General features: G+C 62.8%; 1 protein-coding gene across 1 annotated transcript in view; it reads left to right on the forward strand.

Annotated features, from left to right (window-relative positions):
• Positions 1-1,466: 1,466 nt before the first annotated feature.
• The window catches only part of LOC140409456 (disintegrin and metalloproteinase domain-containing protein 33-like), a 163,702-nt gene continuing 151,507 nt past the window's right edge, over positions 1,467-13,661 (forward strand). Inside the window, exons 1-3 of the mRNA XM_072497888.1 lie at positions 1,467-1,569; positions 9,808-9,887; positions 11,970-12,046. Of these exons, the coding sequence (XP_072353989.1) occupies positions 1,500-1,569; positions 9,808-9,887; positions 11,970-12,046 (227 nt within the window). The 5' untranslated portion in view covers positions 1,467-1,499. The remainder of the gene's footprint in view (positions 1,570-9,807; positions 9,888-11,969; positions 12,047-13,661) is intronic.

Consider the following 13,661-nt stretch of genomic DNA (forward strand, 5'->3'; position numbering starts at 1 on the left):
GGGGCGGGGTTTGGATTAGGGCCGGGGATTGGGTTGGGGTCGGGGTTTGGGAGAGGGGCGGGGTTATGGAGAGGGGGCGGGGTTTGGGTTGGGGGCGGGGTTTGGGAGAGGGGCGGTGTTTGGGGCGGGGTTTGGGAGAGGGGCGGGGTTTGGGTAGGGGGCGGGGTTTGTTTGGGGGCGGGGTTTGGGAGAGGGGCGGGGTTTGTGTTGGGTCGGGGTTTGGATTAGGGGGCGGGGTCGGGAGAGGGGCGGGATTTGGGTTGGGGGCGGGCTTTGGGAGAGGGGCGGGGTTTGGGTTGGGGCGGGGTTTGGATTCGGGGACGGGGTTTGGGAGAGAGCGGGGTTTGGGTTGGGGGCGGGGTTTGGGAGAGGGGCGGGGTTTGGGAGAGGGGGGTTTGGGTTGGGGGCGGGGTCTGGGAGAGGGGAGGTGTTTGGATTAGGGGGCGGGGTTTGGGAGAGGGGCGGGGTTTGGGTTGGGGGCCGGGTTTGGGGCGGTGTTTGGGAGAGGGGGCGGGGTTTGGGTTGGGGGCGGGGTTTGGGAGAGTGGCGGGGTTTGGGTTGGGCGCGGGGTTTGGATTAGGGGCGGGGTTTGGGTTGGGGGCGGGGTTTGGGAGAGGGGCGGGGTTTGTGTGAAGTGGCGCGGTTTGGGTTGGGGGCGGGGTTTGGGAGAGGGGCGGGGTTTGGGTTGGGGGCGGGGTTTGGGTGAAGGGGCGGGGTTTGGATTAGGGGGCGGGGTTTGGAATGGGGGCGGGGTTTGGATTAGGGGGCGGGGTGTGGGTGGCGGGCGGGGTTTGTGAGAGGGGCGGGGTTTGGGTGAAGGGGCGGGGTTTGGGGCGCGTTTTGGGTTGGGGGCGGGGTTTGGATTAGGGGGCGGGGTTTGGGTTGTGGGCGGTGTTTGGATTAGGGGGCGGTGTTTGGATTAGTGGGCGGGGTTTGGGAGAGGGGCGGGGTTTGGGTGAAGGGGCGGGGTTTGGATTAGGGGGCGGGGTATGGATTAGGGGGCGGGGTTTGGGATATGGGCGGGGTTTGGATTAGGGGGCGGGGTTTGGGTTGGGGGCGGGGTTTGGGTGAAGGGGCGGGGTTTGGATTAGGGGCGGGGTTTGGGAAAGGGGGCGGGGTTTGGGTTGGGGGCGGTGTTTGGATTAGTGGGCGGGGTTTGGGAGAGGGGCGGGGTTTGGGTGAAGGGGCGGGGTTTGGATTAGGGGGCGGGGTATGGATTAGGGGGCGGGGTTTGGGATATGGGCGGGGTTTGGATTAGGGGCGGAGTTTGGGATGGGGGCGGGGTTTGGGAAAGGGGGCGGGGTTTGGGTTGGGGGCGGGGTTTCGATTAGGGGCGGGGTTTGGGATGAGGGCGGGGTTTGGGTGAAGGGGCGGGGTTTGGGAAAGGGGCGGGGTTTGGATTAGGGGCGGAGTTTGGGATGGGGGCGGGGTTTGGGAAAGGGGGCGGGGTTTGGGTTGGGGGCGGGGTCTCACTCCCAGGGAGCTGAGCCGAGTTCACGATGCCGGCCGCCGCGTTGCTGATTCTGGGATTCTGGGTGCGGAGCGCGGGCGGAGCGGAGACCCCGCCGGGTGAGAGACACAAAATCCCGCGGAGCCCGGAGCCCACCCGGGGGTGTGAGTGTGTGGGGGACCCCCGCGACCGACCCCACCCGCTACCGACCCCACCCACCCTCCCACACACACTGACTCTCACTGGGGTACGGGTCCCACACACACTGACTCTCACTGGGGTACGGGTCCCACACACACTGACTCTCACTGGGGTACGGGACCCACACACACTGACTCTCACTGGGGTACGGGTTCCACACACAATGACTCTCACTGGGGTACGGGTTCCACACACACTGACTCTCACTGGGGTACGGGTCCCACACACACTGACTCTCACTGGGGTACGGGTTCCACACACACTGACTCTCACTGGGGTACGGGTCCCACACACACTGACTCTCACTGGGGTACGGGTCCCACACACCCTGACTCTCACTGGGGTACGGGTCCCACACACACTGACTCTCACTGGGGTACGGGTTCCACACACACTGACTCTCACTGGGGTACGGGTCCCACACACACTGACTCTCACTGGGGTACGGGTCCCACACACACTGACTCTCACTGGGGTACGGGTCCCACACACACTGACTCTCACTGGGGTACGGGTCCCACACTCACTGACTCTCACTGGGGTACGGGTCCCACACACACTGACTCTCACTGGGGTACGGGTCCCACGCACACTGACTCTCACTGGGGTACGGGCCCCACACACACTGACTCTCACTGGGGTACGGGTCCCACACACACTGACTCTCACTGGGGTACGGGCCCCACACACACTGACTCTCACTGGGGTACGGGTCCCACACACACTGACTCTCACTGGGGTACGGGTCCCACACACACTGACTCTCACTGGGGTACGGGTCCCACACACACTGACTCTCACTGGGGTACAGGCCCCACACACACTGGCTCTCACTGGGGTACGGGTCCCACACACACTGACTCTCACTGGGGTACGGGTTCCACACACACTGACTCTCACTGGGGTACGGGTCCCACACACACTGACTCTCACTGGGGTACGGGTCCCACACACACTGACTCTCACTGGGGTACGGGTCCCACACACTGACTCTCACTGGGGTACGGGTCCCACACACACTGACTCTCACTGGGGTACGGGTCCCACACACTGACTCTCACTGGGGTACGGGTCCCACACACACTGACTCTCACTGGGGTACGGGTCCCACACACACTGACTCTCACTGGGGTACGGGGTCCACACACACTGACCCTCACTGGGGTACGGGTTCCACACACAATGACTCTCACTGGGGTATGGGTCCCGCACACTGACTCTCACTGGGGTACGGGTCCCACACACACTGACTCTCACTGGGGTACGGGTCCCACACACACTGACTCTCACTGGGGTACGGGTCCCACACACACTGACTCTCACTGGGGTACGGGGTCCACACACACTGACCCTCACTGGGGTACGGGGTCCACACACACTGACCCTCACTGGGGTACGGGTCCCACACACACTGACTCTCACTGGGGTACGGGTCCCACACACACTGACTCTCACTGGGGTCCGGGTCCCACACACACTGACTCTCACTGGGGTACGGGTTCCACACACACTGACTCTCACAGGGGTACGGGTCCCACACACTGAGTCTCACTGGGGTACGGGTCCCACACACACTGACTCTCACTGGGGTACGGGCCCCACACACTGAGTCTCACTGGGGTACGGGTCCCACACACACTGACTCTCACTGGGGTACGGGCCCCACACACACTGACTCTCTCAGGGGTACGGGTCCCACACACACTGACTCTCACTGGGGTACGGGTCCCACACACACTGACTCTCACTGGGGTACGGGTCCCACACACACTGACTCTCACTGGTGTACAGTTCGACACACACTGACTCTCACTGGGGTACGGGCCCCACACATACTGACTCTCACTGGGGTACGGGCCCCACACACACTGACTCTCACTGAGGTATGGGTCCCACACACACTGACTCTCACTGGGGTACGGGTCCCACACACACTGACTCTCACTGGGGTACGGGTTCCACACACACTGACTCTCACTGGGGTACGGGTCCCACACACACTGACTCTCACAGGGGTACGGGTCCCACACACTGAGTCTCACTGGGGTACGGGTCCCACACACACTGACTCTCACTGGGGTACGGGCCCCACACACTGAGTCTCACTGGGGTACGGGTCCCACACACACTGACTCTCACTGGGGTACGGGCCCCACACACACTGACTCTCACTGGGGTACGGGTCCCACACACACTGACTCTCACTGGGGTACGGGTCCCACACACACTGACTCTCACTGGGGTACGGGGTCCACACACACTGACCCTCACTGGGGTACGGGGTCCACACACACTGACCCTCACTGGGGTACGGGTCCCACACACACTGACTCTCACTGGGGTACGGGTCCCACACACACTGACTCTCACTGGGGTCCGGGTCCCACACACACTGACTCTCACTGGGGTACGGGTTCCACACACACTGACTCTCACAGGGGTACGGGTCCCACACACTGAGTCTCACTGGGGTACGGGTCCCACACACACTGACTCTCACTGGGGTACGGGCCCCACACACTGAGTCTCACTGGGGTACGGGTCCCACACACACTGACTCTCACTGGGGTACGGGCCCCACACACACTGACTCTCTCAGGGGTACGGGTCCCACACACACTGACTCTCACTGGGGTACGGGTCCCACACACACTGACTCTCACTGGGGTACGGGTCCCACACACACTGACTCTCACTGGTGTACAGTTCGACACACACTGACTCTCACTGGGGTACGGGCCCCACACATACTGACTCTCACTGGGGTACGGGCCCCACACACACTGACTCTCACTGAGGTATGGGTCCCACACACACTGACTCTCACTGGGGTACGGGTCCCACACACACTGACTCTCACTGGGGTACGGGTTCCACACACACTGACTCTCACTGGTGTACGGGTCCCACACACACTGACTCTCACAGGGGTACGGGTCCCACACACTGAGTCTCACTGGGGTACGGGTCCCACACACACTGACTCTCACTGGGGTACGGGCCCCACACACTGAGTCTCACTGGGGTACGGGTCCCACACACACTGACTCTCACTGGGGTACGGGCCCCACACACACTGACTCTCACAGGGGTACGGGTCCCACACACACTGACTCTCACTGGGGTACGGGTCCCACACACACTGACTCTCACTGGGGTACGGGCCCCACACACACTGACTCTCACTGGGGTACGGGTCCCACACACACTGACTCTCACTGGTGTACAGTTCGACACACACTGACTCTCACTGGGGTACGGGCCCCACACATACTGACTCTCACTGGGGTACGGGCCCCACACACACTGACTCTCACTGAGGTATGGGTCCCACACACACTGACTCTCACTGGGGTACGGGTCCCACACACACTGACTCTCACTGGGGTACGGGTCCCACACACACTGACTCTCACTGAGGTATGGGTCCCACACACACTGACTCTCACTGGGGTACGGGTTCCACACACACTGACTCTCACTGGGGTACGGGTCCCACACACATTGACTCTCACTGGGGTACAGGTCCCACACACACTGACTCTCACTGGGGTACGGGTCCCACACACACTGACTCTCACTGGGGTACGGGTCCCACACACACTGACTCTCACTGGGGTACGGGTCCCACACACACTGACTCTCACTGGGGTGCGGGTCCCACACACACTGACTCTCTCTGGGGTACGGGTCCCACACACACTGACTCTCACTGGGGTACGGGTCCTACACACACTGACTCTCACTGGGGTACGGGTCCCACACTCACTGACTCTCACTGGGGTACGGGTCCCACACTCACTGATTCTCACTGGGGTACGGGTCCCACACACACTGACTCTCACTGGGGTACGGGTCCCACACACACTGACTCTCACTGGGGTACGGGCCCCACACATACTGACTCTCACTGGGGTACGGGCCCCACACACACTGACTCTCACTGAGGTATGGGTCCCACACACACTGACTCTCACTGGGGTACGGGTCCCACACACACTGACTCTCACTGGGGTACGGGTCCCACACACACTGACTCTCACTGAGGTATGGGTCCCACACACACTGACTCTCACTGGGGTACGCGTTCCACACACACTGACTCTCACTGGGGTACGGGTCCCACACACTGACTCTCACTGGGGTACGGGTCCCACACACACTGACTCTCACTGGGGTACGGGTCCCACACACACTGACTCTCACTGGGGTACGGGTCCCACACACTGACTCTCACTGGGGTACGGGTCCCACACACACTGACTCTCACTGGGGTACGGGTCCCACACACACTGACTCTCACTGGGGTACGGGGTCCACACACACTGACCCTCACTGGGGTACGGGTTCCACACACAATGACTCTCACGGGGGTATGGGTCCCACACACTGACTCTCACTGGGGTACGGGTCCCACACACACTGACTCTCACTGGGGTACGGGTCCCACACACACTGACTCTCACTGGGGTACGGGTCCCACACACACTGACTCTCACTGGGGTACGGGGTCCACACACACTGACCCTCACTGGGGTACGGGGTCCACACACACTGACCCTCACTGGGGTACGGGTCCCACACACACTGACTCTCACTGGGGTACGGGTCCCACACACACTGACTCTCACTGGGGTCCGGGTCCCACACACACTGACTCTCACTGGGGTACGGGTTCCACACACACTGACTCTCACAGGGGTACGGGTCCCACACACTGAGTCTCACTGGGGTACGGGTCCCACACACACTGACTCTCACTGGGGTACGGGCCCCACACACTGAGTCTCACTGGGGTACGGGTCCCACACACACTGACTCTCACTGGGGTACGGGCCCCACACACACTGACTCTCTCAGGGGTACGGGTCCCACACACACTGACTCTCACTGGGGTACGGGTCCCACACACACTGACTCTCACTGGGGTACGGGCCCCACACACACTGACTCTCACTGGGGTACGGGTCCCACACACACTGACTCTCACTGGTGTACAGTTCGACACACACTGACTCTCACTGGGGTACGGGCCCCACACATACTGACTCTCACTGGGGTACGGGCCCCACACACACTGACTCTCACTGAGGTATGGGTCCCACACACACTGACTCTCACTGGGGTACGGGTCCCACACACACTGACTCTCACTGGGGTACGGGTTCCACACACACTGACTCTCACTGGGGTACGGGTCCCACACACACTGACTCTCACAGGGGTACGGGTCCCACACACTGAGTCTCACTGGGGTACGGGTCCCACACACACTGACTCTCACTGGGGTACGGGCCCCACACACTGAGTCTCACTGGGGTACGGGTCCCACACACACTGACTCTCACTGGGGTACGGGCCCCACACACACTGACTCTCACAGGGGTACGGGTCCCACACACACTGACTCTCACTGGGGTACGGGTCCCACACACACTGACTCTCACTGGGATACGGGCCCCACACACACTGACTCTCACTGGGGTACGGGTCCCACACACACTGACTCTCACTGGTGTACAGTTCGACACACACTGACTCTCACTGGGGTACGGGCCCCACACATACTGACTCTCACTGGGGTACGGGTCCCACACACACTGACTCTCACTGGGGTACGGGTCCTACACACACTGACTCTCACTGGGGTACGGGTCCCACACTCACTGACTCTCACTGGGGTACGGGTCCCACACTCACTGACTCTCACTGGGGTACGGGTCCCACACACACTGACTCTCACTGGGGTACGGGTCCCACACACACTGACTCTCACTGGGGTACGGGCCCCACACACACTGACTCTCACTGGGGTACGGGCCCCACACACACTGACTCTCACTGAGGTACGGGCCCCACACACACTGACTCTCACTGAGGTATGGGTCCCACACACACTGACTCTCACTGGGGTACGGGTCCCACACACACTGACTCTCACTGGGGTACGGGTCCCACACACACTGACTCTCACTGAGGTATGGGTCCCACACACACTGACTCTCACTGGGGTACGGGTTCCACACACACTGACTCTCACTGGGGTACGGGTCCCACACACATTGACTCTCACTGGGGTACAGGTCCCACACACACTGACTCTCACTGGGGTACGGGTCCCACACACACTGACTCTCACTGGGGTACGGGTCCCACACACACTGACTCTCACTGGGGTACGGGTCCCACACACACTGACTCTCACTGGGGTGCTGGTCCCACACACACTGACTCTCTCTGGGGTACGGGTCCCACACACACTGACTCTCACTGGGGTACGGGTCCTACACACACTGACTCTCACTGGGGTACGGGTCCCACACTCACTGACTCTCACTGGGGTACGGGTCCCACACTCACTGATTCTCACTGGGGTACGGGTCCCACACACACTGACTCTCACTGGGGTACGGGTCCCACACACACTGACTCTCACTGGGGTACGGGTCCCACACACACTGACTCTCACTGGGGTACGGGTCCCACACACACTGGCTCTCACTGGGGTACGGGTTCCACACACAATGACTCTCACTGGGGTACGGGTCCCACACACTGACTCTCACTGGGGTACGGGTCCCACACACACTGACTCTCACTGGGGTACGGGTCCCACACACACTGACTCTCACTGGGGTACGGGTCCCACACCCACTGACTCTCACTGGGGTACGGGCCCCACACACACTGACTCTCACTGGGGTACGGGTCCTACACACACTGACTCTCACTGGGGTACAGGCCCCACACACACTGGCTCTCACTGGGGTACGGGTCCCACACACACTGACTCTCACTGGGGTACGGGTCCCACACACTGAGTCTCACTGGGGTACGGGTTCCACACACAATGACTCTCACTGGGGTACGGGTCCCACACACTGACTCTCACTGGGGTACAGGCCCCACACACACTGGCTCTCACTGGGGTACGGGTCCCACACACACTGACTCTCACTGGGGTACGGGTTCCACACACAATGACTCTCACTGGGGTTCGGGACCCACACACACTGACTCTCACTGGGGTACGGGTCCCACACACACTGACTCTCACTGGGGTACGGGTCCCACACACACTGACTCTCACTGGGGTACGGGTCCCACACACACTGACTCTCACTGGGGTATGGGTTCCACACACACTGACTCTCACTGGGGTACGGGTCCCCCACACACTGACTCTCACTGGGGTACGGGTTCCACACACACTGACTCTCACTGGGGTACAGGTCCCACACACACTGACTCTCACTGGGATACGGGTCCCACACACACTGACTATCACTGGGGTACGGGTCCCACACACACTGACTCTCACTGGGGTATGGGTCCCACATACACTGACTCTCACTGGGGTACAGGTCCCACACACACTGACTCTCACTGAGGTATGGGTCCCACACACACTGACTCTCACTGGGGTACGGGTCCCACACACACTGACACTCACTGGGGTACGGGTCCCACACACACTGACTCTCACTGGGGTACAGGTCCCACACACACTGACTCTCACTGAGGTATGGGTCCCACACACACTGACTCTCACTGAGGTATGGGTCCCACACACACTGACTCTCACTGGGGTACGGGTTCCACACACACTGTCTCTCACTGGGGTATGGGTTCCGCACACACTGACTCTCACTGGGGTAGGGGCCCCACACACAATGACTCTCACTGGGGTACGGGTCCCACACACACTGACTCTCACTGGGGTACGGGTCCCACACACACTGACTCTTACTGGGGTACGGGTCCCACACACACTGACTCTCACTGGGGTACGGGTCCCACACACACTGACTCTCACTGGGGTACGGGTCCCACACACACTGACTCTCACTGGGGTACGCGTTCCACACACACTGACTCTCACTGGGGTACGGGTCCCACACACTGACTCTCACTGGGGTACGGGTCCCACACACACTGACTCTCACTGGGGTACGGGTCCCACACACACTGACTCTCACTGGGGTACGGGTCCCACACACACTGACTCTCTCTGGGGTACGGGTCCCACACACACTGACTCTCACTGGGGTATGGGTCCCACACACACTGACTCTCACTGGGGTACGGGTCCCACACACACTGACTCTCACTGGGGTTCAGGTTGAGATTGACAGATTGCTCTGATCCCCCTGCAGATGTTCCTCGGGGATATCGCTTTGTTCCATATTGGATTGGCCGGGATCAGAGTGTTCGGATGATGGAAGCGGGCGAGCAGGTGGGTCAGTGTGTGGTCAGCGTGGGGGTCAGTCTGCCCCCCCTGTGACCCCCCCCAGCCCCCCCCCTGTGACCCCCCCACCCATCCGCCCCCCGCCTGCCCCCCTGCCACCTGCTTCCCCCCACGCCCCCTGCCCCCCCGCCCCTCCGCCCCCCCAGCCTCCCCTCTTCCCCACCGCCCCCCCAGCCCCCCCTCTGCGCCCCCCTCTGCGCCCCCCTCTGCGCCCCCCTCTGCGCCCCCCTCTGCGCCCCCCTCTGCGCCCCCCTCTGCGCCCCCCTCTGCGCCCCCCTCTGCGCCCCCCTCTGCGCCCCCCTCTGCGCCCCCCTCTGCGCCCCCCTCTGCGCCCCCCTCTGCGCCCCCCTCTGCGCCCCCCTCTGCGCCCCCCTCTGCGCCCCCCTCTGCGCCCCCCTCTGCGCCCCCCTCTGCGCCCCCCCTCTGCGCCCCCCTCTGCGCCCCCCTCTGCGCCCCCCTCTGCGCCCCCCTCTGCGCCCCCCTCTGCGCCCCCCTCTGCGCCCCCCCTCTGCGCCCCCCCTCTGCGCCCCCCCCCCTCTGCGCCCCCCCTCTGCGCCCCCCCTCTGCGCCCCCCCTCTGCGCCCCCCCTCTGCGCCCCCCCTCTGCGCCCCCCCTCTGCGCCCCCCCCCTGCGCCCCCCCTCTGCGCCCCCCCTCTGCGCGCCCCCCCTCTGCGCCCCCCCTCTGCGCCCCCCCTCTGCGCCCCCCCCTCTGCACCCCCCCCTCTGCACCCCCCCCCCCTCTGCGCCCCCCCTCTGCGCCCCCCCTCTGCGCCCCCCCCTCTGCGCCCCCCCTCTGCGCCCCCCCTCTGCGCCCCCCCCTGCGCCCCCCCTCTGCGCCCCCCCTCTGCGCCCCCCCTCTGCGCCCCCCCTCTGCGCCCCCCCTCTGCGCCCCCCCTCTGCGCCCCCCCTCTGCGCCCCCCCTCTGCGCCCCCCCCTCTGCGCCCCCCCTCTGCGCCCCCCTCTGCGCCCCCCCTCCGCCCCCCCTCTGCGCCCCCCCTCTGCGCCCCCCCTCTGCGCCCCCCCCCTGCGCCCCCCCTCTGCGCCCCCCCTCTGCGCCCCCCCTCTGCGCCCCCCCTCTGCGCCCCCCCTCTGCGCCCCCCCCTCTGCGCCCCCCCCTCTGCGCCCCCCCCTCTGCGCCCCCCCTCTGCGCCCTCCCTCTGCGCCCCCCTCTGCGCCCCCCTCTGCGCCCCCCCTCTGCGCCCTCCCTCTGCGCCCTCCCTCTGCGCCCCCCCTCTGCGCCCCCCCCTCTGCGCCCCCCCCTCTGCGCCCCCCCTCTGCGCCCCCCCTCTGCGCCCCCCCTCTGCGCCCCCCCTCTGCGCCCCCCCTCTGCGCCCCCCCTCTGCGCCCCCCCTCTGCGCCCCCCCTCTGCGCCCCCCCTCTGCGCCCCCCCTCTGCGCCCCCCCTCTGCGCCCCCCCTCTGCGCCCCCCCTCTGCGCCCCCCCTCTGCGCCCCCCCTCTGCGCCCCCCCTCTGCGCCCCCCCTCTGCGCCCCCCCTCTGCGCCCCCCCTCTGCGCCCCCCCTCTGCGCCCCCCCTCTGCGCCCCCCCTCTGCGCCCCCCCTCTGCGCCCCCCCTCTGCGCCCCCCCTCTGCGCCCCCCCTCTGCGCCCCCCCTCTGCGCCCCCCCTCTGCGCCCCCCCTCTGCGCCCCCCCTCTGCGCCCCCCCTCTGCGCCCCCCCTCTGCGCCCCCCCTCTGCGCCCCCCCTCTGCGCCCCCCCTCTGCGCCCCCCCTCTGCGCCCCCCCTCTGCGCCCCCCCTCTGCGCCCCCCCTCTGCGCCCCCCCTCTGCGCCCCCCCCTCTGCGCCCCCCCCTCTGCGCTCCCCCCTCTGCGCCCCCCCTCTGCGCCCCCCCTCTGCGCCCCCCCTCTGCGCCCCCCCTCTGCGCCCCCCCCTCTGCGCCCCCCCCTCTGCGCCCCCCCCTCTGCGCCCCCCCCTCTGCGCCCCCCCTCTGCGCCCCCCCTCTGCGCCCCCCCTCTGCGCCCCCCCTCTGCGCCCCCCCTCTGCGCCCCCCGTCTATTCAGGCCTGGATGTTTTCCTTTGCTCTGTGTTGATGAAATCTCTTTGTGATCTCCAGGTTTCCTATCCTGTCCGAGGAACAGTGAGTGTGTCTCTCAGAGAGAGGGAGCTAATCCTGGAGATTGAACGGAACGAGTGAGTACATAAGAACTAGGAGCAGGAGTCGGCCATCTGGCCCCTCGAGCCTGCTCCGCCATTCAATGAGATCATGGCTGATCTTTTGTGGACTCAGCTCCACTCTCCGGCCCGAACACCATAACCCTTAATCCCTTTATTCTTCAAAAAACTATCTATCTTTATCTTAAAAACATTTAATGAAGGAGCCTCTACTGCTTCACTGGGCAAGGAATTCCATAGATTCACAACCCTTTGGGTGAAGAAGTTCCTCCTAAACTCAGTCCTAAATCTACTTCCCCTTATTTTGAGGCTATGCCCCCTAGTTCTGCTTTCACCCGCCAGTGGAAACAACCTGCCCGCATCTATCCTATCTATTCCCTTCTTATTTTATATGTCTCCATAAGATCCCCCCTCATCCTTCTAAACTCCAATGAGTACAGTCCCAGTCTACTCACCCTCTCCTCGTAATCCAACCCCTTCAGCTCTGGGATTAACCGAGTGAATCTCCTCTGCACACCCTCCAGTGCCAGTACGTCCTTTCTCAGGTAAGGAGACCAAAACTGAACACAATACTCCAGATGTGGCCTCACCAACACCCTATACAATTGCAGCATAACCTCCCTAGTCTTGAACTCCATCCCTCTAGCAATGAAGGACAAAACTCGATTAGCCTTCTTAATCACCTGTTGCACCTGCACACCAACTTTTTGCGACTCGTGCACCAGCACACCCAGGTCCCTCTGCATAGCAGCATGTTTTAACATCTTACCGTTTAAATAATAATCCATTCTGCTGTTATTCCTCCCAAAATGGATAGCCTCACACTTGGCAACATTGAATTCCATCTGCCAGACCCTAGCCCATTCACCTAACCTATCCAAATCCTTCTGCAGACTTCCGGTATCCTCTGCACTTTTTGCTTTACCACTCATCTTAGTGTCGTCTGCAAACTTGGACACATTGCACTTGGTCCCCAACTCCAAATCGTCTATGTAAATTGTGAACAACTGCGGGCCCAACACTGATCCTTGAGGGACCCCACTAGTTACAGGTTGCCAACCAGAGAAACACCCATTTATCCCCACTCTCTGCTTTCTGTTAGTTAACCAATCCTCTACCCATGCTACCACTTTACCCTCAATGCCATGCATCTTTAGTTTATGCCGAAACCTTTTGTGTGGCACCTTGTCAAAAGCTTTCTGGAAATCCAGCTATACCACATCCAATCGCTCCCCGTTATCTACTGCACTGGCAACGTCCTCAAAAAATTCTACCAAATTAGTCAGACACGACCTACCCTTTATGAACCCATGCTGCGCCTGCCCAATGGGACAATTTCCCTCCAGGTGCCCCGCTATTTCCTCCTTAATGATAGATTCCAGCATTTTCCCTACTACCGAAGTTAAGCTTACCGGCCTATAATTACCCGCTTTCTGCCTACCTCCTTTTTTAAACAGTGGTGTCACGTTTGCTAATTTCCAATCCTCTGGGACGACCCCAGAGTCTAGTGAATTTTGATAAATTATCACTAGTGCGTTTACAATTTCCCTCGCCATCTCTTTTAACACTCTGGGATGCATCCCATCAGGGCCAGGAGACTTATCTACCTTTAGCCCCATTAGCTTGCCCATCA

This window comes from Scyliorhinus torazame, chromosome 3 (assembly GCF_047496885.1).
Source record: "Scyliorhinus torazame isolate Kashiwa2021f chromosome 3, sScyTor2.1, whole genome shotgun sequence".
NCBI classification, from domain to species: Eukaryota; Metazoa; Chordata; class Chondrichthyes; order Carcharhiniformes; family Scyliorhinidae; genus Scyliorhinus; species Scyliorhinus torazame.